Source organism: Hibiscus syriacus, unplaced genomic scaffold (genome assembly GCF_006381635.1).
Source record: "Hibiscus syriacus cultivar Baekdansim isolate YM2019G1 unplaced genomic scaffold, ASM638163v2 tig00111402_pilon, whole genome shotgun sequence".
Lineage (NCBI taxonomy): Eukaryota > Viridiplantae > Streptophyta > Magnoliopsida > Malvales > Malvaceae > Hibiscus > Hibiscus syriacus.
In genome coordinates, this window is record NW_024063082.1 from 4,191,262 (window position 1) to 4,218,272 (window position 27,011).

Below are 27,011 nucleotides of genomic sequence, written 5' to 3' on the forward strand. Positions count from 1 at the left end.
ATGACCAATTTACCATTTCACATTTGATTTGAATATTGATTATGAACACTAATGGCTAACCTCTATTTTGATCTTTGATCTTAGCAGCTTAAGCTATATTCAATTAAAATGTTTAATCAATTGGCTATGTTTTTCAAAGCCTTCAGTTTTTGAGTCTTTTTGATTTAACAAAAAGGGGGAGAAGTGTTAAGTGTTAAAAGTTTTAAATGGGATAAGTGTTATAGTAAGGGGGAGTAATTTGGAGTAATTTCAAAATTGATTTCAAAACTTATTTTCAAAGAAAATCTTAAAATTACTCAAGAGTTTTGTTATATCAAAAAGGGGGAGATTGTTGAAAAACATTTTGATGTTTCGATATAACAAATTAAGTTAAATGCATTTTAAGATTTTACAAATGATTTTCTAAAAGTATATTCGATTTAATTACTCGAATATCAAACTATTACTCCAAGTCTTTCAAGATCAATTTTAAACCTTACTAAATGTGTAAATTTGTGTTTTATACTTAAACTATTTTTAAACAAATTTTCACAAAGTATTTTGAACCAAAATCAAGCCTAAAATCAATTTTTCAGAGTGATGCACCGATGCACCAATCCATGCATCGATGCACCATGAATTAAATTGAACATCAAATGCATATCATGCATCGATGCACATACCATGCACCGATGCACATACCATGCACCGATGCACTGAGGATTTTATGAAAACATCGAATGCATTTGATGCATCGATGCACCAGCTATGCATCGATGCACTCTGGCTATTTTGAAACATCGAATGCACTTGATGCATCGATGCACTCTTAGTGCACCGATGCACTAAGGGTCCAACGGTCAAAATATTTGAATTTTACACTGATGCACCATGGGTATGCATCGATGCACTGACGCTCCCAACTGAATTTATTAATTGTTTTCACACTTAAACGGCTATATTGACTCCACTAAGCATCCCCAACGTTCAGAATCATTTGAAGGTGTATTTAAAAAAGCTTAGAACCCATTGATCAAGAATAAGAAACATCAAGCAATTAGAATCCAGAGAGAATCAAAGAGAAAGCATCAAACCTCAAGTTTGAGCATTTCAAACCTATTTTTCATTCAATATTCATTTTGCTTTCAAGAACACTTATTGTGCTCAATTGTATTTATTCTTGAGTGTTCTTTCTTTGTTCTAGAATTGTGCAAACATATTTACCTTGTGAGGTTTTTTCTTGTGAGTTTGCAAATTTGTAATCTTCTCTTTGTGAAAAGAGTGTTCTCAAGAATTGGGGTTTATTCTTGAGGGAGTTGTAAGGTTATCTCTTTGGCCTCAAAAGAAAAAAACAAATTAGTGAATTTGTTGAAAAATTCTTAGTGTGGATAGCTAAGGTGCTAGACGTAGACTTTGGTTGATAAAGTCGAACCACTGTAAATCGTTGTGTAATTACTTTCAATTTTCTGCAAAAGCTTCAACCAAAATTTTTATTGCCAATTCACCCCCTCTTGGCTGATTCCATTGATCGATTAACTCAATAATTGGTATCAGAGCCTCACCCATTTGAAGGTTTAATCGCCTCTTGAGTTGATTCGGGAAGAGTTACATCGATTATCAAGTCATCAATGGCCTCCGCTTCAAATTACGATTCCGGTCTCGATTCGATGCCCGTCGACAAGCCTCCTTTCTTCAATGGAGCTAACTATGCCTATTGAAAAAATAGGATGATGTACTTCATTCAAGCAAGTGACATGGGAGTATGGAATGCCGTAGAAGAAGGATACATCAAGCCTCTCACTCATCCAAGGTTGTGGAGTGAAGGAGAGACAAGAATATTCCAGCTCAACTCCAAAGACATCCATATCATATTTTGTGCTCTTGGACCAGATGAATACGAAAGAGTTTCATCTTGTACAACCGCCAAAGAAATATGGGACAAGCTTCAAGTCACTCATGAAGGTACCGATGAGGTAAAGAAATTTAAAATTAGCATTCTAACGCATAGCTATGAAAATTTCAGGATGAAATCAAATGAAGATATCAAAGCTATGACGGATAGATTTTCAACGATTGTCAATGGTCTCAAATCATTTGGAGATATCATTTCAAATGAAAAGCTTGTGAGGAAGTTAGTCTACTCTCTTCCAAAATCGTGGCAATCAAAGAAGACGACAATCATCGAGTCTAAGGACTTAACGTCCTTAACTCTTGAAGAGCTAATTGGTTCCCTTCTCACTCATGAAATAATGCTTGAAGATGAAGTGGACCTCGATAAGTTGACGAGACACCAAAGGAGAAGGAGAAGAATAAAAACATTAGAGTTGCTCTCAAATCCACAAAATATGAGAGTGATTCGAATGACGATGATGATAACGAGGAAATGACATTATTTGTCAAATGATTCAGAAAGTTGATGATGCCCAACCGAGGAAGAAAATTCAAACGCAATGAAGGCTTCAAAACTGAATCGAATGAGAAAGACCCGATCATTTGCTATGAATGCAAAAAGCCAGGGCATGTCAAATATGATTGCCCATAATTGAAGAAAAAGGGTCAATCCAAAAAGAAGCACAAAGCTCATGTAGCTACATGGAGCGATGAAGAAGGTTCCGATGAAGAGGAACAAGAAGTTGCAAACTTGTGCTTAATGACTATCGGGAAAGATTCTAAGGTAACCTCTAACTCATTCGATTCAGATGAATTATCTTATGATGAGTTATTAAAGGATTATAATGATTTGGCTTCGAATTATAAGACTCTATTTTCAAAATACAAAAATGATACTTCAAAATTGAAAATTGAAAATAGTCTTTTATCCAAGACCAACAATGAGCTTGAAAGTAAGATAAAAGAATTGCAAATCAAAAATAATGATTTTGAAAAGAAAAATACTGATTTGCATAACTAATTTAATTATAGATTAATTTATAATTTTATAGAAAGACTAATTAATCTATTTAATTATAGAGAGACTAATTTATATTAATTCTTATAATAGAAAGACTAGATTAATACATTTAATAATAGAAGAACTAATTTGACTCAATCCCTATAATAGGGGGACCCTAATAGTTTCTTTTACCCTAAAAAAATAAGCATATGTCATACAATAATTGATAGTTATACTTGAATAAGAGTAACAAAAAATGAAGAGAAACACATTAATATTCAGATTTAGAATTTTTTTTTATATATAGTCATCAGTATGAGATCTATTGATAGATCTAATCCAAGTCATATATTATAAGGGACTATTGTAAAAACGAACTCTCAACTGAATTTATTTCATTCACAATATTAAACTTTAACCCTAATATGTTTTGCTGGCTCACAATATATAACACATCTCCCTTCACCAACATTTAAATCTCAGCTACTAAGGGTCATTTCTACCATACAAAACCCTCATTTTTTCCTAAGGCAATTCACATCTTAAAAACTCTTTCATGGCACACATATAACCAAAGAGCATTGAATCCCAGTATTTGAGACCTTTTAAAGCTGCAAAAATTCTTCCAAAAAAAAAAAAGACATGGCAGGCACAACAAGCCAAACTACAAAGTTCTAGGAATTCACTTTCCCTTGAGCATCATCACCAAGAATATTTTATTTATTTATTTTTTTGACCTATTCTGACTAAAGATACTGTGCTAGTTCAAGTGTGAAGCAGCAGAAACATTATATACACAAACACTATTTACAAACAAATTGACATTAAAATAAGTCTCTTACATTGTTCCAAGTTGCATTATGCAATACACCCACTGATGAGTAGTAAAAATAATAGGCATCTTGAATCTTTGTCATGCCTTACCGAGAATTAACATTTATTTATATCCTAAAAGAAGAGAGAAGAAGAACAACTTTATAATAAGACCCATTAGTTTCACAAACAAAGACTATGTTTCCCCAATGATCCCATATCTTGTGCTCTAATACAATTTCCAGGCAATGCTACTTCCTTGAAAAAACAAAAATTATAGACAAATCCCACTGGAGATAGCCAAAAAAACTAAACTGGAAACAGCAAACTCCCTATGAAATTTTATAAACAAACAAATGAAGAAGAGCAGATATTCTCTTTCTCCACTTTCAAACATGCATCAGAATCAATATTTTTTGCAATTTTTTTTTAAAAAAAACCTGAAATAAAACAACCAAAACGTGAGAAATAAGGATTTAGAGATGGCATCCAAAGCAATTACAGGTTTTGGGGGTGAAAGAACAGAAACCAAATGGTCTGTTTGGAATGTTGCAATTGATTGCATAGCAACAAGGAGATGGTAAGCAAACACCTTTAGCTCCACCACAGCATGTACAAACAGCGCATATCTGGAAACTCCCCAGCTTTCTCCTGCTCTCATTGAACAACGTCATCATCTTCACCGTTTTCTCATCCACCAATGGAACCATTTCTGAAGACCCGTTTACCTTCAAATCGAGAAACAAACTTTAAATCCACAAAATAAAGGAACAAAAGCAAAGGGATCTATGCATTCAAAGCAAGGTTTTCTGATACTCACTTGTGACGTGCTTGTAGCTTCATTGCAATTGAAGACATAAGCTGAGATGAAGAGAAACAGGAGAAAAGGAGTGACCCCATGACCGGATTTCATGTTTGTAGCAGTGGGTTTTTGTTTTTGGGACTGATTTGATGAACTGTTGGGTAGTAAAAGAAAAAAAAAGGAAGTGAAATGGGTATTGATTCTTTTTCTTTTATTTTACTTGATTTTGTTGAAGAGAAGGGACACCACTTGCAGTATTTGTATTTAGTTTAATTTTTGATTTGGTGCAAATCATAAATGAAACAATGCATTGTTTTTTAAACAACATATTTCTTATCGGTGGTGTTATTGAGTGTCTTAAATGGGATTTATGTGTAATAATAATACTTAATAGTAATAACAATAAAAAATACATCTGTGGAATTTTATAGAGAGAATCAGAAAATAGTAGGGAAAAGTTGAGGTTTGGGTAAGTTTTATTATTTTTATATTACATTTTGTCACGTAATTGTTAATTTTATGCAATAAATATTATATAATATTTAAATCCTTTAATATATCTGACTTAATTAAAATTGTAACCTATTTATATATTACATTTATAACGACACGCTTAATAAATGAAATACATAAAACAATACACATTAAATTAGCAAATTTAATTGAAAATTTGAGATGCACTTTTATTTTTCTTCACTTTGAAGAGTGCAGGCAATGAGTAAGTACAAGCTCATGGGATAGGATGGGAGGGGCCTTCGTGATGCTGTCTTACTACCTTACTGGTCCGTACTATACCAACCTATACATATTGTTTTTTAAAAATAAAACGGAAGCATGCATTGTTGTTTTTTTTATTTAAATATCACCCTTAAGATTTACATATACTTTTTAATTAATTTTTACAATAATGTTTTTTCTACCACTTAAAATTAAAACAGTCTAATTATCAGTTATTGGATATTTAGTTTATATTGTAATATTTGACAACCGATGCTCCTCCGCTAATATCAACACAACCAATTAAGTCAGTCCAATCAACGATGTTATTTTCACCAATGATATATTTTAATTCTTTATAATTTCACATTAAGTGGTGAGATTCTTAATCAGACATTGTCGCATTCGTTATTCTTTATAAGTTGATCATCACTGTATTATTAGGGCGTGTTGATGAATGGGTCCGTCCGATCAACATACATTGATGTCCATAATGTTAAACAATTAAGATGACGAAAACAATGACAATTCTAATAATTAATACAGAAAAATTCAACGTGAAGTCAACGATCACCGCGTTGTTTAGAAAGAAATCATTGGTGATAAGAATATATTTTTTAGTTTTTATTATTTTATCAGTATTATGACTTTTCCTTATTATATTATCGTATTTTAATTAAATTTAAATTTATAACAACTTTTTTCCAGACTTATAAGAAATTGATTTAGATTTATAATTATAATAATTTTGATTTATTTAAATCTATAACAATTTAGAACAAATTTTTCTTTCTTTTAATTATTTTTAAATTTAATATTCTGAAAAATATATTTCATCAATCGCACTTTTCATATAAAAAAATTATTGAGTGGATTAGGTGGGCTTATTGAGCGAGTTGGTCGCGAGTTGGACAGTGTTTGACCCTTGTTCGTTAAAAAAATTTATTGCTCGACTCGTTGCTCGCTAAACTCATCGAAATTTTTACTTTATTTTCTTAATTATAGGTAAAATATACTAATACTATAAAAAGCTTAATATAAACATACATTAATAAATTTAACCAAAAATATTATCAAAAGAGTGTATGAAATAATTTCAAAGTCTAAACTCCAAAGTAACAATCCACAAATACATTAAAATAATAATTTTATATTTTTTGTTGTTGTAAAATACTAATTAATAATTTTGTATTTTTTTGTTGTTTATTAGAAAATTAATATATTAGCAATTCATCATCCTTTTTATTATCTATTAGTAAATTAATATTTTTTTGAATGAAATACTTTTTTAAGATAACTATTGAAAAATTATATAAAAAATTAACGAGTTGCTCGCAAACTTATCGAGTCGAGTTGTACTTTACTTGAATTAACTCGTTAAGGTATCAAGTCGAGTTTTTATCGAGCTTTGACCGAGTCGAGTTCGAACTACTTATAAGCTGCTCAACTCATTAATCATCCCTAGACTGGATTACCATGTAGGATAAAATCGCATTCAATAAAACACCTTTTAAAAGATGCGAATAACAAAACAAACCTTCAATTTACTTGTTAGAAAAGGATGATATTATAAAAATTGATCATGAATGAGTATCAATTTAAGAAATAATTTTTTAAGACTGATATTTAAATAGAAGACTGTATATATCTGCATGATGTCGTTTCAATTTTAACATCAGTCAGTATAGATCGTTCCGTGTCAACTAATACTGATCGGTGGATGTTAAACTCTTTTATCATAGAAATATTCATTAGAATATGGTCGAATTGAAAAGGTGCTAGAATCCCATCTTTTATTATCTTATCACTTAGATTGCTCTCTCCGAAAGGACGTTTCTGGGGTGGGTTTCAAAATTCCTTAAAATGGTTTGGTGACATTTTCGAAATAGTACTTCCGGGAAAAAATATATGTATGTGCCGGTGTAACAAACTGCAACAAAGCACAAATCTAAATAAGTTCTGGAAACTTGTGCTTTCTTTTTACTTGCTTTAGCTTTAATGAAAACTTGTGCTTCTGGAAAGCACATGTCAATTTCCAAAAAGATGGGTTTTACTTTCCACTGACCTGAAGTTCATTTTCATTGACCAAATTATTCTTCAAAAAAATAAAGACCGAAAAGTGTTCTTCAAAAGTCATTTTATGCGAAAGTATCAGCCCTCGGTAGGTATCCAGTAACAATATCTATATTTTCAAACCAAAAAACCAGAGTTGCAAGGAAAGACGGAGCAAACAACAAGTAAACTTGTTCGCCAATCAACATATATATATGCACGAAATGCAAGGTCCCAAAACAAAGGCCAAAAACCTTCTTACATAAACCTTCTTACATCTTAAACTAAAGAAATTCCCATGTTACATAACTAATTTTCTCATTAAAATAGGAAAATAAATAGAAACGCAGCTTTCCATGATTGAAATTTTACCTGATACGATTTTGGCAAGGATATTTATAAGAAATCTTAAATCATTTATTGGCAATATTCTGAGGATTCACTATCGTCTTCAAAAGCCTCTTGCAAAGACAAAGAGTATGATACTTGGTAAATATGAACTAACCCCGCAAAACATGAGATTCTGTAGGAGTGACTTACAAGCTCATCTTCGTTGAGCAATTTATCATGCAGTGAGATCTCCAGGAGCTTCAGAGACTTCGAGGAAATGATGCGGCAACAATATAGAACAATGCTTTTCCACTTCTTTTGGCTGGAGAGTTGAATGTGTACCCATTTACAATTCGCACCACAATTTCTAACATACAATCAGGAATAAAATACGTCTCAGTGCAAAAAACAACTTAGAGAATCACTCACAGATTGATTGATATTAGGGCAGATAGTAATTATTACCTCAAGAAACAAGGTTGTTATTAGAAACTGCCTGCGTATTTGAGGTCCAAGAAGAAGAAACAATGGAATCTCAAGCCATAAAGACTCAGAAGAAAACTAGGCAGAGGGTTAAAAACTGCACTCAAAAGGAAGAAAATGCCTCGTACGACATAATGTGAAAGAAACATAACACCAAAATCAGAAAGGAATACGAGCTTGGGGACGGCTGAATTGTTCACATTCGTTTACCAAATGTTACATAATTTTCAGATTTATACAATGCAGCATTATGAAATTCAGAAAATGCAACTGTTGACTGAATTGCATATTTTTCAGAGAACAAAATCAACTTGATATGAACTTTGCACATATCCAACAATGGGAAATGAATTTACAGATTACTCTTCCTCATCCACCAAAAATATCGTCAAATGTAATCAGCCCATATCTTGTTGCAGCTTTTATCCCTCTGTGTCAATATTATCATCACTGGGAGACAACTGTCTATTTTCTGACAGTGAAAGTCGCCCGGGCTTTGTAGAAACTGCTTCAACAATCCCCTCTGGTGACAGGTTTAACCCAGTAGTTCCTGAAGTTGACCCCAGGAAATTACGAACCGGGGCATCAGATGGAGATGATGCCGAGTAATTGTATGTGAAAACTCCCATAGGATGGTTAAACTTGCAACTTGGACCAAACTTGCAAATCCCATATCGAGAATAAAATATGCATAGTGGTTCACTCTGTTGAAATGCAGAAGTAGAAATATCAAAATTGTAAACAATATCAAGCGACAAAAGAATAAAACTAGCAACAGTGAATGCCCGCACATAGTAGCGAACATCTTCTTGCAAACCAACCAAATGCCCCATAAAATCAATGGTAATATTGCATGGAAGACAAAATGACGAGAAGCAAAGCCACCCTCAAACAAGAAAGAACATGTGCAAGATGGATAACGGATAAGCAAAAATTATAAGCTTGTTAAGTAAAAACGAAAGTAAGAGAAATCAAAATAGTAACATTCTACAATTGAAGATGAAACTGTACAGCATTACAGCTTCAAAACAAAATGCCACGATAAGGCTCTCTAGTCTCTGCCATAACAAAACAAAGGCACAGTAATTACTATGAAATTAGGAAGTTAATTTGGATAATAACCTCGTAACCTATGTTACACGACCTTCAGTACGGGTTCTGGTTTAGATTTGATCCAAGGTTGACTCCTTTCATCAATAATTTCAGACTAGTAGAGTAGGCTATGAAGAGTCTGAAAGCTGAAAATGGATACATGGATACCATATGACGAAAAAGTATACAAAATTGAAATTTAAGAAACTAGATTTCAGTTTCATGACTTGATCTTGTTTAAACAGTTCAGAAAAATAAATCTGGAATTTTGTATTTTATAAAATGAATAAAGAACTATAGCAGTAATATATATTCTAAATGTGTTTTATAAAATAAATTTATACTAGTTTAATATTCTAAATATGTTTTATAACTAATCTATACTATTGTAATATTCTAAATGTGCTGTATAACTAATCTATACCATTGTAATATTCTAAATGTGTTGTATAACTAATCTATACCATTGTAATATTCTAAATGTGTTTTACAAAATAAACCTGGATTTTGTATTATAGATGTTGATCTGTTCCGTCAAAGCAATGAAGTTCATGTACAGGCTTTAAGAGTACAAAATAAACCTGGATTTTGTATTCTAGATGTTGATCTGTTCCGTCAAAGCAATGAAGTTCATGTACAGGCTTTAAGAGTATCCTCTGATAAAACTTACAGTTCATCTTTTCTTTTTGGTACACAGTTTACAGTTGGAGTAAACCCCAGTTAGTGCAAATAAAAAAACTTTACTGGTTCCATTATTCTATCAACACAAAGAAACTTTGTACTGAATCATCTATTATGTCAACTTTAAGCTATTGCCGGTATTCTGATTACCACAAAGTTATGAACTGGTTTTTTCCCAGGAGAGAACTAATAGTTGGATATATCGAAAAGCCTCTTGAAAAATTTTCACATTGTTCAAATTATTAATCTGATGCTGGCTGGAGGGGCAGAAACATAGACAGAGAGGAGAAATACAGGTAAAAGGTAGAAGAAAGGAAATTAGAGAGATTATCTTTACATTGAAGTAACATCAATTATGCCAAGCAAAAAAGAAAAAAAATCTATTTTATGCCAATTCCCTCTAATATAATTTAAAGTTCTGCATGGCAGCCGTAAAATGACCAATTGCCAGCAGGTGTATCAAAGCAACATCAATTTTTTAACATAAGAGAATCGTTAGCTAGGAATGCAATTAAAACAATCAGGAAACCAAGTTTTTAAAAGAAAAGGTCAAGTAAGATTATAGATGGGGGAATGGCATTTTTAGGTAGCATGCATACTAGGTTTTTAATAAACAGCCGTAATTATTTGAACACAATAAGATTCAGAAAAAAAACTTGAAAACATAATACCAATGAAAACATAACTCACTGGACGTAAAGGAAGGCCTATGGGACTCAACACACAATCAGGATCAGGAAGAACTCTTTCTCTTGGGTGATGAAACCTACAAACAGCACCAAATTTACAATCTCCAGTCTTCATGTAAAATTGGCACTCGAGCTGGCCAGGTGTAACAACCCGAAAATTTCAAATAATATTAATTTGGGATTTGAAGATTTAATTGTGTAATTGGTGAAAATTTGGGGACTAAATTGAAAGATTTTAAAACTTGAAGCTTGTTTTAGAGTTAAAGGAAATTCAGGGACCAAGCCCTGAATTTACCCAAAAAAAGTTAGGTATTTGGTTTATATATATGATTTATGCGTGAATTGGGTTCTGAAAATCAGAACCCAATTCCTCCCAAATTTCCATTTCCTTGCCTCAACTTCCGACCCCGATTCCGACGCCGTCTGAATTCCGATCGTTGTTTTGAAAGCACCATCGTGTTCGTTATCGAGTCAGGAACAATCCCCTCAATTTAATTGAAGCGAAACGCTGCCAAACGTCGTGAATTTCAAGTCAAAGCATCGACGTTTTTTTTTAGCTCAATCGCCTTGAAAATCCTAAATTCATCGCCGATCGTTGCTCCGTTTACGACACCTCCCGCACCATCGTGTTCCTTGTGCCGTTCCGAGTTCGCCGGTGTCATCCTCGATCTCCGTCGACGGCGGCGCGTGGGGAGGTGAAGCGGTCAAAGTTTCCGATTTGATGAAATCGAGCTCTCCGCCGTTCAAAAATTTGAACCGATCTTTGTAAGTATCTCGAAATCACTGAAAATAATTTTTAGAAATTTTTCCGGAATTTTTAGAGTCCCGGAAGACGTCCCACGCGCCTACACGCGCCGCCGGTGGGCGAGTGAATGTTTGAAAAAAACCGGTTTGACCGGTTTTCTTAAGGGTTTGACCGGTTTGACCGGTCACGACCCGACCCGATAGTTGACCCGACCCGACCGTTGACCCGACCCGTTGACCCGACCCGACCGTTGACCGTTGACTGGTGCTATTTTGGTAAATAATTCGGTTTTGGTGCTATTCTGGTAAATAATTCAGTTTTGGTGCTATTCTGGTAAATAATTCGAAAAAGGGTGCTATTTGTGTAAAATGTTCAACAGATTGTTGACCTCCTTTGACCAGAACTTTGACCGGCTATTAAACGATCGTTAATCTTTTCCGAAAACACCTATCCTGACAGTTTTCGACGTCCCGAATCTGTTTTTGGGGTCTGTTTCACCAAATTCGAACCTGGAAGTCTCCAAATCGTCAGTCAAACCCGTTGACTTTGATTTTGACCGAGAATTCGAAATTTCGGAAGGTCATACTTTATGTTTTTCGACGTCCTGAGTTTGATTCCGAAGTCCGTTTTGCCAAATTCTGACCCGAAATTCCCGAATCGAGCTTGTGAACCTAAAAAGGCTTAGTATTTTAGTATTTTGATATATGGTTAAGAAATTGATTAAGTAAGATATTTTATGAAGGTACTCGTGTTTCACCTGAGCAAGGATCAGTCAGGTCCGGTGTTGTCCGTTCGTCAGATCAGTCCGAACCGCGTATTACAAGAACTACCCGTAGGTTTCCGTATATTATTTAAGTAAAGATTAAGATTATTTTTTTATTAGAATTCCAATAAGGATTTTTCCAATTCGTAGGATCTAGCGCTGCAGCAGAGCGTAATCGACAAATCCAGTAGTAGGCTTCCCTATCCGATTTCTCAGACTGTTACAGGTGTGTTTCCTAACAGTATTATATTACTGATTTAAATGATTTATCTGAATACCGAATACTTGATATCTGATTTACTATATATTCTGATATAATTTCTGAATTAAGGTATTTCATACCGACTTCTGAGATCTGCTTATCTGATATCTGAATTATTGATTTGAATTCTGATTTTCGTATTTCTGCATATGGTTTTTAAGCATGAAATATTTGTTATGTTTTAAGTGATTAATCATTGTTTTCATTTGAATACATTCATTGTCATTTGGGTGGGTATTGTTGAAGGAAGATTATCTGCAGACTTCTCGGCTTTGTGCTCAGGGTCTAAATGGCATGTGCGGTTGGGTGTATGGTTCTGGGGAACCTACACAATTATGATGTGAACGGATGGGGGTAGTGTTCATGTTTTAAAAACATGTTGCATAAACCGATTTCATTGAAAGATTTTATCCGTATGTTTTTATTATATACTGTATGGAGCACACTGAGCTTTTTAGTTCATTCTGTAGTTTTTAACCTTTTTCAGATAGTAGAAGACCGTAAGCTAGCAGATTTGGCATCAGGGAAGATCAACTACTTAATTTGTACGAACGTATATCTCTATATGTTTTTCAGTTGTGTTTGGTGACATGTATTTGCTATCGTTTTGGACTTATTTGTATTACTAATATCTTGTTTTGTATTATAAATAATGTAATATAAGTGTTTTAAATATAAAGAAATCTCTGAATGGGACATGTGCCCGCTTAGGTTTGGGTCTAACGTTTAGGCCGGGTCTAGGGGGTTACATTTGGTGGTATCAGAGCTTTCGGTTTTAAATACTCGGACTGTATATGGGTCCTAAATTTTGAAAAAAAAAAAAAAACGTGTCACCATATTTTATAATTTAAAGTTTTCTCGAGATCCCTGATGCTAATCTGACATATGTTTCGAATTCTTTCTGTAGAGCCTTATAGATCCAATAATGAATGCTGCTAGAGGTCGTAGGGCAGGACGTGGACGTGGTAGAGGGCGAGTCGCTCGACCTTCTGTTACGATAGACGATCCATTGTCACCACTTGATTCTCCTGTTCCACAAGTAGATCCGACTCTTTCTCAAGATGATCAGTTTACTCCTGTGAGAGACCCTCCTGTCACTGAAAATGAGGATTCTGAGATGAATGAAGACGCCATTAATAGAGCTATCTTCCGCATGTTTCAGAGAGCTGCTAGAGCCCCTAGTAACATGACTGCAGTGGAGATTTCAAATTCTTTGGTCGCTGCTGGTGTAATTCCATTCGAGGGTATTACTGGTGGACCTCCGACAGACGCTGAGTATTGGCTGGAGGACACAGAGAGGATTATGGATGAGATGGACCTCAGACCTGAGCAGAAGTTGAAGGGGGCCCTAACTATGTTAAAGAAAGAAAGCTTCAGATGGTGGCAATCCATTTCTGGTAGTATTCCAAGAAACCAGTTAACATGGGATCTTTTCAAAGAACGTTTCCGGAGTCGTTACGTCGGAGAGAGATATCTACAGGAACGACGCCAGGAGTTTCAGAATCTGGAGCAGGGTAATATGACTGTTATGGACTACGAGGTTGAGTTCATCCGATTGAGTCGTTATGCCCCTGGACTTGTTAACACTGAGGCAGATCGATGCTTGAGGTTTGAGAATGGACTCAGGTATGAGATCAGGAGTCGAGTTGCTACCCATCGGGAGAGGAATTTTGACGCCTTGGTCGAGATAGCCAAGACTGCTGAAGAAATAGAGCTATTGGGTATGGAGCACAAGAGAGATACTGATCGAGCCCAGAATCGATTCAGGAGGCCTTCTGGTTTTGTTAATTCTTCTGCACATCCTAGGAAGAGAGGCAGGGGTGATTTCTTTCATAGAGGTGGTGCGAGTGTCAGACCTGTTGCATCTGGTGCTTCAACTTTTCAGTCTACTAGACATGGTGGATCTTCTGGGTTGCAACCTTTGCAGACATGTGATTACTGTGGGAAACATCATCTTGGGGAATGCAGAAGAAAATTTGGCACCTGTTTTAGATGTGGTTCTGGTGACCATATTATAAGGGATTGTCCAGTGCCAGTTTCTACAGTTCAGACACCAGCTCGTACTCCCGCTCGATCTCAGAGTACTGTTCAGACTCCTGTAGGTGGTCATACTCAGGAGAGAGCACCTGGATCGGCTAATAGAGGCCGAGCATCTCAAAATAGGGGTCCAGTCAGATCTGAGGCCAGACAACCTGCATTGGTTTATACTGCCAGACTTCGACAAGATCGTGATGGGCCTAATGTGACTGCAGGTACTGTTACTATTCATTCAGTTCCATACTTTGCATTGTTTGATAGTGGCTCTACAAATTCCTATGTATCGCATTCCGTTTCTGAGGGTCTAAATATTCCTGTTGAGTATACTGAGCATTCAGTGATAGTTCAAAGTCCCTTAGGCAAATCCATCGTGTTGCATCGTATTTTTAGAAAGTGCCCTGTAGAGATCAACGGGGAGATTTTTCTGGCTAACCTGATGGAGTTACCCTTTGAAGAGTTCGATTTGATTCTCGGCGTAGATTGGTTGAACAAACATCAAGTAAATATTGATTTTGAGACTAAGAGAGTTGTTCTGAAGACCCCAGATAATCGAAAGATTGTAATGATCGGGGAACGACGTGGATTTCTGACGAATGTTGTGTCTTCCTTGGTAGCGGAGAAGATGATCAGGAAGGGTTCCGAGGCGTTTCTTGCTTATATTCTGGACACTAGGAGATCTCAATCAGATATTGAAGGCATCCGAATTGTCAAGGAATTTTCCGATGTTTTTCCCGAGGAGTTGCCTGGATTACCTCCAGATAGAGAAGTCGAGTTTGAGATTGAAGTCTATTCTGGTTTCAACCCGGTTTCAATGGATCCTTATCGTATGGCCCCAAAGGAGCTTAAGGAACTGAAAGTCCAACTCCAGGAGTTGTTGGACAGGGGATTTATCCGACCCAGTGTATCACCGTGGGGAGCCCCAGTTCTCTTTGTTAAGAAGAAAGATGGGACATTGAGACTCTGTATTGATTATAGAAAACTGAACAAGCTCACGGTTAAAAACAAATATCCTCTGGCCAGAATCGATGATCTTTTTGACCAATTCCGAGGGGCTTCTATCTTTTCAAAGATAGACTTGAGATCTGGTTATTACCAACTCAAAGTGAAAGATGTGGATATTCCGAAGACTGCTTTCCGTACTCGGTATGGGCACTATGAGTTTTTGGTGATGTCCTTCGGGTTAACTAACGCCCCTGCTGCCTTTATGGATTTGATGCATAGGGTGTTTCGACCTTATTTGGACCAGTTTGTAGTTGTATTCATTGATGACATACTGGTGTATTCTAGAAGTGAAGCAGAACATGAGGAGCATTTAAGGATTGTTCTTCAAACTCTAAGGGAGAATAAACTATACGCTAAGTTGAGCAAGTGTGAATTCTGGCTCAGCGAAGTGACTTTTCTTGGACATATTGTCTCTGCTGATGGCATTCAGGTGGATCCGAGCAAAGTGGAGGCTATTCTGAACTGGAAGCAACCTAGGAACGTCTCTGAGATCCGTAGTTTCTTGGGGTTAGCTGGTTACTACCGTCGTTTCGTTGAGGGGTTCTCCCTTATTGCAGCTCCTCTGACGAAACTATTAAGGAAAGATGTTCCATTTGTCTGGTTTGAGGACCAACAAGCTAGCTTTGAGAAATTGAAGACTGTTCTAACTCAAGCCCCAGTGTTGATTCAGCCTGAATCTGGGAAGGATTTTTCTGTCTACAGTGATGCTTCTCATTCTGGATTAGGATGTGTTTTGATGCAAGATAGGAAGGTTGTCGCTTATGCATCACGTCAGTTAAGGCCGCATGAGCGTAACTATCCTACTCACGATCTGGAATTAGCTGCTGTGGTTTTCGCTTTAAAGATCTGGAGACACTACCTCTACGGAGAAAAATGTTATATATACTGATCATAAGAGTCTGAAGTATCTGCTTACTCAGAAAGAATTGAATTTGAGACAGCATCGCTGGTTGGAGCTTTTAAAGGATTATGATTTCGAGATAGAATATCATCCAGGGAAGGCTAATGTAGTGGCAGACGCCTTGAGCCGTAAGGCGATATCAGATCTCAGAGCCTTATTTGCTAACTTGAGCTTATTTGATGATAATAGCATGTTAGCAGAGTTACAGGTTAAACCTACTTTGGCCGAGGAGATTAAGGCCAAACAACTCCTTGACAGCTCGTTGTTTCCCATTATTGAACAAGTTAAGCAGGGATCGAGTTCGGAGTATACTTTGGATCAGGATGGTATTTTGTGTTTTCACGGTCGTCATTGCGTCCCTAAAGATGATGAGTTGAGACGGGTTATTCTTCAGGAAGCTCATAGTAGTCCATATGCTATGCATCCTGGCGGGGACAAAATGTACAATAATCTCAAAGAGCGCTACTTTTGGACTGGTATGAAGAAAAATATTTCAGATTTTGTGGCGAGGTGTTTGACTTGTCAGCAGGTTAAGGCAGAGCATCAGCATCCATCTGGATTGTTACAGTCAATTAAGATTCCTGAGTGGAAATGGGAGCGTATTACGATGGACTTCGTTATTGGTCTTCCTCTAACTCCTTCCAAAAAGGATTCTATATGGGTGATTGTTGATCGACTCACCAAGTCAGCGCACTTTATCCCTATTCGGGTTAATTATTCTCTGGATAAACTGGCTAAGTTGTACATTTCTGAGATCGTTAGACTTCATGGTGTCCCGTTGTCTATCATATCTGATCGAGATCCGAGATTCACTTCCAGGTTCTGGAAAGCTTTGCACGAGGCTCTGGGTACTCGTTTGAATTTCAGTACAGCTTTTCATCCTCAAACCGATGGACAGTCTGAGCGATTGATTCAGGTGTTGGAGGATATGTTACGTGGTTGTGTGATTGATTTTCGTGGTAGCTGGGAAGATTTCTTGCCATTAGCTGAGTTCGCTTACAATAATAGTTATCAGGCGAGTATTCGCATGGCACCGTATGAGGCTCTGTATGGACGTAGATGTCGTACTCCTATATGTTGGACTGAATTGCATGATAGGAATACTCTGGGTCCAGACTTGGTTCGAGAGACTGAAGATACTGTCAGACTGATCCGTGATCGATTAAGAGAGGCATTTGATAGGCAGAAGTCATACGCAGATAAGCGACGTAAGGATATCGAGTTTGAGGTTGGAGATCAGGTTTTTCTCAAGGTATCTCCATGGAAGAAGGTATTGAGATTTGGACGTAAGGGTAAATTGAGTCCGAGATTTATTGGGCCGTATTGTATTCTGAAGAAAGTTGGACCTGTTGCTTATCAGCTTGAGTTGCCTCCCCAGCTCAGTCGTATTCATGATGTTTTTCATGTGTCTATGTTAAGGCGATACCGTCCAGATCCAGATCACATCATTCAGGTTGATGAGGTAGAGCTGAGACCTGATTTGTCATATGAGGAGGAGCCTGTTCATGTTTTAGAGAGGGATGAGCGAGTTCTTCGGAATAGGCGTATTCCAATGGTCAAAGTTCTATGGAGTAAACGTAGCCCCTCAGAAGCTACTTGGGAGACATTGGAGTCAATGGAGGTTCAATTTCCTCATCTGTTTTCATAAGGTAAATTTCGAGGACGAAATTTCTTGTAGAGGGGGAGAATTGTAACAACCCGAAAATTTCAAATAATATTAATTTGGGATTTGAAGATTTAATTGTGTAATTGGTGAAAATTTGGGGACTAAATTGAAAGATTTTAAAACTTGAAGCTTGTTTTAGAGTTAAAGGAAATTCAGGGACCAAGCCCTGAATTTACCCCAAAAAAGTTAGGTATTTGGTTTATATATATGATTTATGCGTGAATTGGGTTCTGAAAATCAGAACCCAATTCCTCCCAAATTTCCATTTCCTTGCCTCAACTTCCGACCCCGATTCCGACGCCGTCTGAATTCCGATCGTTGTTTTGAAAGCACCATCGTGTTCGTTATCGAGTCAGGAACAATCCCCTCAATTTAATTGAAGCGAAACGCTGCCAAACGTCGTGAATTTCAAGTCAAAGCATCGACGTTTTTTTTTTAGCTCAATCGCCTTGAAAATCCTAAATTCATCGCCGATCGTTGCTCCGTTTACGACACCTCCCGCACCATCGTGTTCCTTGTGCCGTTCCGAGTTCGCCGGTGTCATCCTCGATCTCCGTCGACGGCGGCGCGTGGGGAGGTGAAGCGGTCAAAGTTTCCGATTTGATGAAATCGAGCTCTCCGCCGTTCAAAAATTTGAACCGATATTTGTAAGTATCTCGAAATCACTGAAAATAATTTTTAGAAATTTTTCCGGAATTTTTAGAGTCCCGGAAGACGTCCCACGCGCCTACACGCGCCGCCGGTGGGCGAGTGAATGTTTGAAAAAAACCGGTTTGACCGGTTTTCTTAAGGGTTTGACCGGTTTGACCGGTCACGACCCGACCCGATAGTTGACCCGACCCGACCGTTGACCCGACCCGTTGACCCGACCCGACCGTTGACCGTTGACCGTTGACTGGTGCTATTTTGGTAAATAATTCGGTTTTGGTGCTATTCTGGTAAATAATTCAGTTTTGGTGCTATTCTGGTAAATAATTCGAAAAAGGGTGCTATTTGTGTAAAATGTTCAACAGATTGTTGACCTCCTTTGACCAGAACTTTGACCGGCTTTGACCGGCTATTAAACGATCGTTAATCTTTTCCGAAAACACCTATCCTGACAGTTTTCGACGTCCCGAATCTGTTTTTGGGGTCTGTTTCACCAAATTCGAACCCGAAAGTCTCCAAATCGTCAGTCAAACCCGTTGACTTTGATTTTGACCGAGAATTCGAAATTTCGGAAGGTCATACTTTATGTTTTTCGACGTCCTGAGTTTGATTCCGAAGTCCGTTTTTCCAAATTCTGACCCGAAATTCCCGAATCGAGCTTGTGAACCTAAAAAGGCTTAGTATTTTAGTATTTTGATATATGGTTAAGAAATTGATTAAGTAAGATATTTTATGAAGGTACTCGTGTTTTACCTGAGCAAGGATCAGTCAGGTCCGGTGTTGTCCGTTCGTCAGATCAGTCCGAACCGCGTATTACAAGAACTACCCGTAGGTTTCCGTATATTATTTAAGTAAAGATTAAGATTATTTTTTTTTATTAGAATTCCAATAAGGATTTTTCCAATTCGTAGGATCTAGCGCTGCAGCAGAGCGTAATCGACAAATCCAGTAGTAGGCTTCCCTATCCGATTTCTCAGACTGTTACAGGTGTGTTTCCTAACAGTATTATATTACTGATTTAAATGATTTATCTGAATACCGAATACTTGATATCTGATTTACTGTATATTCTGATATAATTTCTGAATTAAGGTATTTCATACCGACTTCTGAGATCTGCTTATCTGATATCTGAATTATTGATTTGAATTCTGATTTTCGTATTTCTGCATATGGTTTTTAAGCATGAAATATTTGTTATGTTTTAAGTGATTAATCATTGTTTTCATTTGAATACATTCATTGTCATTTGGGTGGGTATTGTTGAAGGAAGATTATCTGCAGACTTCTCGGCTTTGTGCTCAGGGTCTAAATGGCATGTGCGGTTGGGTGTATGGTTCTGGGGAACCTACACAATTATGATGTGAACGGATGGGGGTAGTGTTCATGTTTTAAAAACATGTTGCATAAACCGATTTCATTGAAAGATTTTATCCGTATGTTTTTATTATATACTGTATGGAGCACACTGAGCTTTTTAGTTCATTCTGTAGTTTTTAACCTTTTTCAGATAGTAGAAGACCGTAAGCTAGCAGATTTGGCATCAGGGAAGATCAACTACTTAATTTGTACGAACGTATATCTCTATATGTTTTTTAGTTGTGTTTGGTGACATGTATTTGCTATCGTTTTGGACTTATTTGTATTACTAATATCTTGTTTTGTATTATAAATAATGTAATATAAGTGTTTTAAATATAAAGAAATCTCTGAATGGGACATGTGCCCGCTTGGGTTTGGGTCTAACGTTTAGGCCGGGTCTAGGGGGTTACACCAGGTCTTTCAGGGAATACATTTTCCCTCTGCAATGCATAAACACCTACAGGGACAGAACCAGAGCGTAATTGAGAAAAGGATGCTTGGGATCCTGAAGTTGCTGATTCACTCTGGCGTGAGGCTCCGTAGATTTGGTGATTTACATTTGTCTGCTGCAAGTTCTCTGAAGAAGATGTTGATGTCAGTTGACCCTGGAAAAACGAAAAGAATTAGAATGGTAGCACTTGTCTCCCTTGTACTTTTTCTTTTCTTGGATAATTAATGGTAGTAGTTCTCACAGATCACAAGTTACTAGCTGCACAGATGCTTGCTAGTAAAAGTAAAATTCAAATTACATTACCAAATGCTGTAGAGAGAGCCACAACTCTAACATTACTAAAAGACATTTATTTTTTAACGGAAATACATACATGACAGGTTCTAGTTTATAGAATACAGTTGATGTATTTCACAAGGTGATAGGCCAGTTGTTTTTGAATAAAGAATCAGCTATCAAATAAGTTAAATAATTTCACGCTCACTTCAAACTTATCAATTAATTCAACAATTAGAAATACAAAGAAGCAGCTGCAGTTCATGTTTACTTTTTCTCAGATCAATAAACAGTTGTCAATGAAAATACATGTGTGACCACGTTTATGGCATACAGTTGAATGTATTCAAAAGGAGATAGACTAGTGTTTCTGGTAGGAACAGCAGTTAATCAACTTAAGCTACAAACTTTCTGATTCAATTTTGCTGTCATTTCTGAACTGTAAAGTTAACTCAACAATCAAGAACATAATTTTAAAGAAACATCTGCACATCATGTTTATTTACTAAGACCAAAAAATGGAGAAACCAGAATATCAAATCACTCGGATTAAGAGTTAAATTCCAATCCAATTCACATTTGGGTAGGCGTTACCCATAGTTTGACATGCCTTTTTATTTTAAACCATAAAACCTACTAATAAGCATGATAATAAGGGTTATACTTTTTCCTTGAAAATTTTAAAGCACCTACTGACAATTACAATTCTCATGAGTTGCCTCACTTGTCACCTCTAATGTTGTCCAAACACATGAAAACACTAAATGAGCATGCTTAATGAACAAAGCATTAGTAATAAGCTAAAAAAAAGCTTACACTATAAGCATTCCAGCCTGGAACCGATACCATCCCTTGGGGTAAAATCAGGGGTGCATAACTTGTTGGACCTTGCCAACGGGGGCTAGGAATGAAAGATGCTCTTGACAAATTTGTAATTCCTCCTGGATATGACTGCTGACCAGGAGTGGCTGGAGAAGGAATAGTTTGATAAATAGGAGAGCCACTCAATGAAACCATCATATTAGTTGGTTGAGGATGGTGAAATTTACAAGTGCTCCCAAACTTGCATTGTCCAGTTCTCAGATAATAAGCACACTCGGTCTCGTCCTGTATGAAGGAAAAGGAAAAGGAAAGCAAGTTACACTAAGACTATAAATCACCAATAACCACACAAAAAACTATATGTTAGAAACCTATCATTGAAGAAATACAGCTTGCCAACAAGGTCCAAACTTACATAACAACCAAACAATTTTTTTAGGCTAAAATGGTCCAAACTTACATAACAATTCATATTTAAAGTTGAAACCAATTTCGTAACTCAAAAATGAAAAGAGGAAAGCCTTTCTTTGAGTAATAGCAAGTGATAAAGAATTTAATTTATCATCCTTGTCTGTATATGTGCATTTTTCATATTGGATCTAATCTGGATGGCATTAATTTCCGGGGGGTTTTTTCAATTAATCCAATTAGAAAATTGTATTTTTTTCGTTTAAAATGAAAAAGAGACAAAACTGAAACCAAAAGGACATGGAAATTGACATAATTTTGCATCATTGTAAAATTGTATTTTTAAGGAGTAAAAGGAAAAAATAAAATCCAAACCAGGCGAAGAGGGTAGCCCTAAATATTTAAGGAAACTCTCCCAGCTATCCCAGCTTTGTCTCTAGGATGGTGAAACTTGCATGTAGCTCCAAATCTGCAAGTTCCCGTTTTCAGGTAGTACTGCAGAGCAGTTAAGAGGAAAATGTCAGTTGTTGTGTAACATCCCAAACTATGAGTTAGTGACTAAATTGTAAAATTTCAGAATTTGGTGATTAAAGTGGAAAAGTTAAAAAGTTCAATGATTTATTTGAAAATAATATCTGAAGGGTTATTGGTAATTATTAAAAGAATTAAAAGGCAAAATGGTCATTTGACTTGAAAATGATATATAGGCATGTGGGGATAAGGATGAGGAGATATTCTCTCCACTTCTTCTTCTTCTTCTTCTTCTTCTTCTTCATGTACGAGAGAAGAGAGAGCCAAGCTTGCAAAGGTAAGTTTTCGAATTAGTTGATTATTTGTTGATTTAAAGGTTGAGTTTTGATCATTAGATGATAACTAAGCTTAAGTTATCTTAAAATCAAAAGATGAATAAGTTATAAAGATTAAAGAAAATGGGTTTTTAAGTGAATTTTTGGAAAAGAGTTGATAAGTTGAATTTGAAATTAAATTTGACTTGTCATCAACTTAATTAAGAGATATGAAGTGATAGAATTGGATTTAGAGCATCTTAAAAATTTAGTATGATTATTGATTTCCATATGGAAGATGGAATTTTAAGGTTAAAGGTGTATTGAATGAGTAGAAATTAGTTTAAGTATATGTACTTGAGTTAAGAATAGAAAAGGGAATAAAACATGAAGAATTTTAATGAAGAGTTATGGGATTTTCGAGTAAAATCAGTTTATAATTGGCAGGTGCATCGATGCACTATAAGTGTGTACCGATGCACTAAGACAAAATTTGAAGGTGCATCGATGCATTAAGGGGTGCATCGATGTATGGAAATTTCGAAGCTATTTTGTGTATCGATGCACCCATAGTGCATCGATACACCCCTAAAGGAAAAATGGAATTTTGGTTCATTAAATTAGCCTAAGTTATTAATACCAAGTTATAAGGTTTAGGCTTCTGAAAATCGTCTTGAAATTATGTTTATGTAGATATTGAGCCTAAACAAATTCTGGAACAATCAAAGAATTAGGATCGAATCAAAGCAAGGCAAAGGTGAGTGCAATTTAATTGTACTTAAGTTATTGATCAAACATTGGCTTACGATGAGCCAATGACAGAGTTATTATGGTAAGGAGTAATTTCTAAAATGTATGTGATCTTTATGTGTACATGAATATATGAAAAATATGATATCAACTATGCGATATGCATGATATGTTATCTTATGTGTTATGTAAAGTATATATGAATATATGTGAACAATATATGACATATGTATATAAACAAAGGAGAAATTCTATAAGCTATATGAAACAAGTTATGTGATTCTATGTAAAGTGATATGAAATATGTGGCCTATAAATATGCAGCACATGATACATGTTATATGATATGAACCTATGTGATTATGTGAGAAAGAATATATGTCTATGAGAAGACATAAGAACAAGGTATAAGCTATGTGACATGTGAATATGATTCATATGAAAATGTTCTACGTGTAAGTGAACTATGTACTGATGTGAATATGCGATAATTATAAAATATAATGTCCATGTTATGTGTCATGAGATCTAGAGGTATAGTTGGCATGCCAAGAGTCGAGGGCCTATGCGGTCCTTCGGGACAATTCTACGTGGTCCTTCGGGACATATATGTAATTCCGTGGAACATGTATGTGGTACTTCGGTACACTTTTTTGGTCCATTGTATTATTTATATGGTTCTTAAGGAGTGGTCCTTCGGGACAAATGTGATATGTGGTCCTTCGGGACAAATGTGATATGTGATCCTTCGGGACATTTCTACGCGGTCCTTCGGGACAAATATTCAGTGCCCCTAGTGGGAATTTATACGAGCTGTGGTGACAACATTTGTGCACAACCTCAATGTACTCGAATACCTTAAGTTCTCAAAAATGTACATGGGCTAATAAAGAGACAATAACAAATACAATACATATGATTTATATATGTTTTGGTGATATGAAATATGTTACATGAATTATATGATATTATATGTGTTATATGATATACATAAATGTTAAGTACAAGATCATATGATAAATGTGTTATATGATAATGATAGAAATCATGATAATGAGGGTATATGTGCATGTATACATTTTGATATATGAAATGTTTTATGGTTTTTATTATATGTTTTATGGTTTTTATTATATGTTTTATATGCCTCACTAAGTCTATGACTTAGCGTGTGATTGTTTCACGCGTAGGTTCTGAGAAGAGGAAGATTGATAAGAGTTATGCAAGACAGGTTAGTTCTCCTTTCCAAAGATCATATCAGAAAAGAAATGTATATTATGTATTCTGTAAGAATGATAATGGTTGGCATGTATACAAAGTCGATAAATTAAGTATTTATGCTCTAATTGAGTTTTATAATGTTTTTAACATATTTATGTAAATGTAACTGCATAGCGATGAATGGTTATATTTTTATGAATTTATACATATTTTTACAAAATTACTGTAGCAGTGCATCGATGCATAATTTATATTCGAAATTTTTTCACTGTTTATGGTATTGTTCATACGGTATTGTTTACTATTCATACCGTATTTTACTGTTCATAAAACGTATATTTTCTTAAATTGATTATAACAAATATGATTCAACAATATATTATCATATTTTCTTAAAAAGAGTTCAAATATTTGGATATTTTGTAAGAATATTGTTTTTAAAAGTCAATGTGACATCTCGGACTCGTATTCGAGTCGGATACGGGTTGGGTGTTACATGTTGGATCCGAACATATATGAAAAATGAGAACCGGAGAGTCCTATAATTGGACACGATGCGGTAAAACCAAAAGATTCGCTTCTGTCGAGATCACAGTTTAGCTTCCAATGCAGTAAAAGCGGGAGTCAGTGCTATCCAGCCTTTGCAGAATGGAAAAGAAGAAAGCAAATACTAGAAGAAGTCAGTCTCCTAGTCAAGCTGATAGTTCAGACTAAAGTTTGACTGCTAAGTCAAACCACTGGAAGAGAAGTAAACCTTTTCTCAACCCAATTTATTAGCATATTTCTATTTTCTTAGTTTCTTTATTTGTTTATTTCCTTATACTAGGATCAAGTCAGTATTCCATCTGTCTTTATGAATCGCTTTTGACAACAAGAACCTTTGAGGCAAAAGCAGAGACAAGGGAGGAAGAAACCACATACAATCTTTATCATCAACAATCTATGTTGGTTATACTATTATTTTCCATAAATTTTCCTTTAACCTAAAATTAGTCTCACTCTATTCAACATTCAGCAGGATTTGTCCCTAAATCTGAAGTAATCCTTGTTTCATTATGAACAAAATTAAAAGTAGCAGGATTACTCATTTAATTCTAGTGAATTATCTATATAGATGTGAACAAATTATGCACTGCAAAACTAATGGATCCAACGGTGATATCCATAAGAATTCACCAATAACAGCATATTGAATTTGTAGAGAAAAATCTGCATTCACTTCTATATCAAAATTTTTGAGCCGCGATTTTGATTAAATAAACCAATTTACAACTAATAAAATTAATTTCCTTTTTCAGATACATAAAAAGTATTATACTTCATGTTAACCATACATTGCATATCGTAAAGCACACATGAAAAAGCAGCAGCATTGTTACATGTGAAACCAAGGAACAAATACTTGCCTGACATTCAGGTTGTCCTACTCTTTCTGGAAACTCTCCTTTCATCCTTGCCGCAGCAATAGCCTGGAATTTGATATAATCTAAATAAACATTTCAACTGACAATTGATATTTAAAAACTCAAATGAGTAGTACAAAGTTAAATAAAATCACTGTAGAAGGTGAAGTATAATTAATCCCCCCCTTCCTTTTTTTAGCAGCAACTGTAGTTCGTATGCATATACAAAATCATGCTAATCTAGAGTATCTAATACTCTATAAACTTCCTACAATGATTTATGTTTTAGAATGATTTAGTTGCAAAGATCCATGTGTAAAAGTTTTACGTCTACAACTTCTTACCAATATTATGCCAATGACAATAATACAAAATATCCCACTCAAAAAGCATTAACTCTGGACAGGACTTGTTTAGTTAGTTATACAAATAGCACTAAGAGGCGGCATCTAGTAGGTATAGAGTTAAAATATCATCACCTGCAACTCTGTCCCCTATTCCCAAATTAAGGCGCTTTGTACCCAAAAAAAAGACTCTGAACTCACAAGAAATGTCTATACAATCCATGGATTTATACCAGTTTACGGTTAGGAGGATGATTAAAATGACATGATGCCCCAAATCTACAAAGGCCTGTCCTGATATAATAAGAACAATCAGGTTCTCCAGGACGCTCAGGATAGGCACTCGATTCCATCGTTTCACTGGATCTCAAGTTCGTTTGTCACATAACATCTGCAATAACATTAAATAATAGGTTCAGAAAAACATTAAAAAAAGGGGTAAAGAACTACAAAAGGTATTGAAAATTTCCATTCCATACAAAAAATTTCCTGTAAAATTCAACTCTAAATATCAATTTCTATTAGCTTTAAATGTCAAATATTTATCCCACAAATTTAAAACAGACTCGCTCGATGTTCTAACGGTGAAAGTGTCAAAGTGCTAATGATTGAGAGTTTAATTGAAATAATTGGA

The 27,011-nt window shown here is 35.6% G+C and overlaps 2 protein-coding genes across 5 annotated transcripts; both read right to left on the reverse strand.

The window, feature by feature from the left end:
• Nucleotides 1-3,995: 3,995 nt before the first annotated feature.
• On the reverse strand, nucleotides 3,996-4,749 carry LOC120162234. Its single transcript, XM_039172407.1, has 2 exons — nucleotides 4,506-4,749; nucleotides 3,996-4,413 (listed from the first exon to the last, which is right to left on the reverse strand). Exons 1-2 carry the CDS (start codon nucleotides 4,596-4,598, stop codon nucleotides 4,162-4,164), a joined length of 345 nt encoding a protein of 114 aa, XP_039028338.1. The 5' UTR covers nucleotides 4,599-4,749; the 3' UTR covers nucleotides 3,996-4,161.
• Nucleotides 4,750-7,907: 3,158 nt separating this feature from the next.
• Nucleotides 7,908-26,768, reverse strand: LOC120162233 (zinc finger CCCH domain-containing protein ZFN-like). Of its 4 annotated transcripts, XM_039172403.1 has the most exons (5): nucleotides 22,250-22,366; nucleotides 21,461-21,751; nucleotides 20,330-20,522; nucleotides 10,533-10,669; nucleotides 7,908-8,773 (listed from the first exon to the last, which is right to left on the reverse strand). In XM_039172403.1, the coding sequence occupies exons 2-5, from the start codon at nucleotides 21,662-21,664 to the stop codon at nucleotides 8,492-8,494; spliced, it is 816 nt and encodes a 271-aa protein (XP_039028334.1). In that variant the 5' UTR covers nucleotides 21,665-21,751; nucleotides 22,250-22,366; the 3' UTR covers nucleotides 7,908-8,491. The 4 variants fall into 4 exon arrangements, with proteins under 4 accessions (XP_039028334.1, XP_039028335.1, XP_039028336.1 ...); XM_039172406.1 differs by lacking the exons at nucleotides 7,908-8,773; nucleotides 10,533-10,669; nucleotides 20,330-20,522 and adding exons at nucleotides 26,037-26,099; nucleotides 26,611-26,768 and having other exon boundaries at nucleotides 22,250-22,369; XM_039172404.1 differs by lacking the exons at nucleotides 10,533-10,669; nucleotides 20,330-20,522; nucleotides 21,461-21,751; nucleotides 22,250-22,366 and adding an exon at nucleotides 8,861-9,357 and having other exon boundaries at nucleotides 8,334-8,773.
• Between the last annotated feature and the right edge of the window lie 243 nt (nucleotides 26,769-27,011).

Bases quoted from the DNA above. Each gene is read 5' to 3' on its own strand.
- LOC120162233 (XM_039172403.1), bottom strand. From the start codon at position 21,664: ATGATGGTTTCATTGAGTGGCTCTCCTATTTATCAAACTATTCCTTCT. The intron at 10,670-20,329 runs GTGTAACCCCCT...TTGTTACACCTG, and splicing joins TGTATTCCCTGAAAGACCTG to GCCAGCTCGAGTGCCAATTT. The intron at 8,774-10,532 runs GTGAGTTATGTT...GCATTTCAACAG, and splicing joins TAGGCCTTCCTTTACGTCCA to AGTGAACCACTATGCATATT.
- LOC120162234 (XM_039172407.1), bottom strand. From the start codon at position 4,598: ATGAAATCCGGTCATGGGGTCACTCCTTTTCTCCTGTTTCTCTTCATC. The intron at 4,414-4,505 runs GTGAGTATCAGA...CTCGATTTGAAG, and splicing joins AAGCTACAAGCACGTCACAA to GTAAACGGGTCTTCAGAAAT.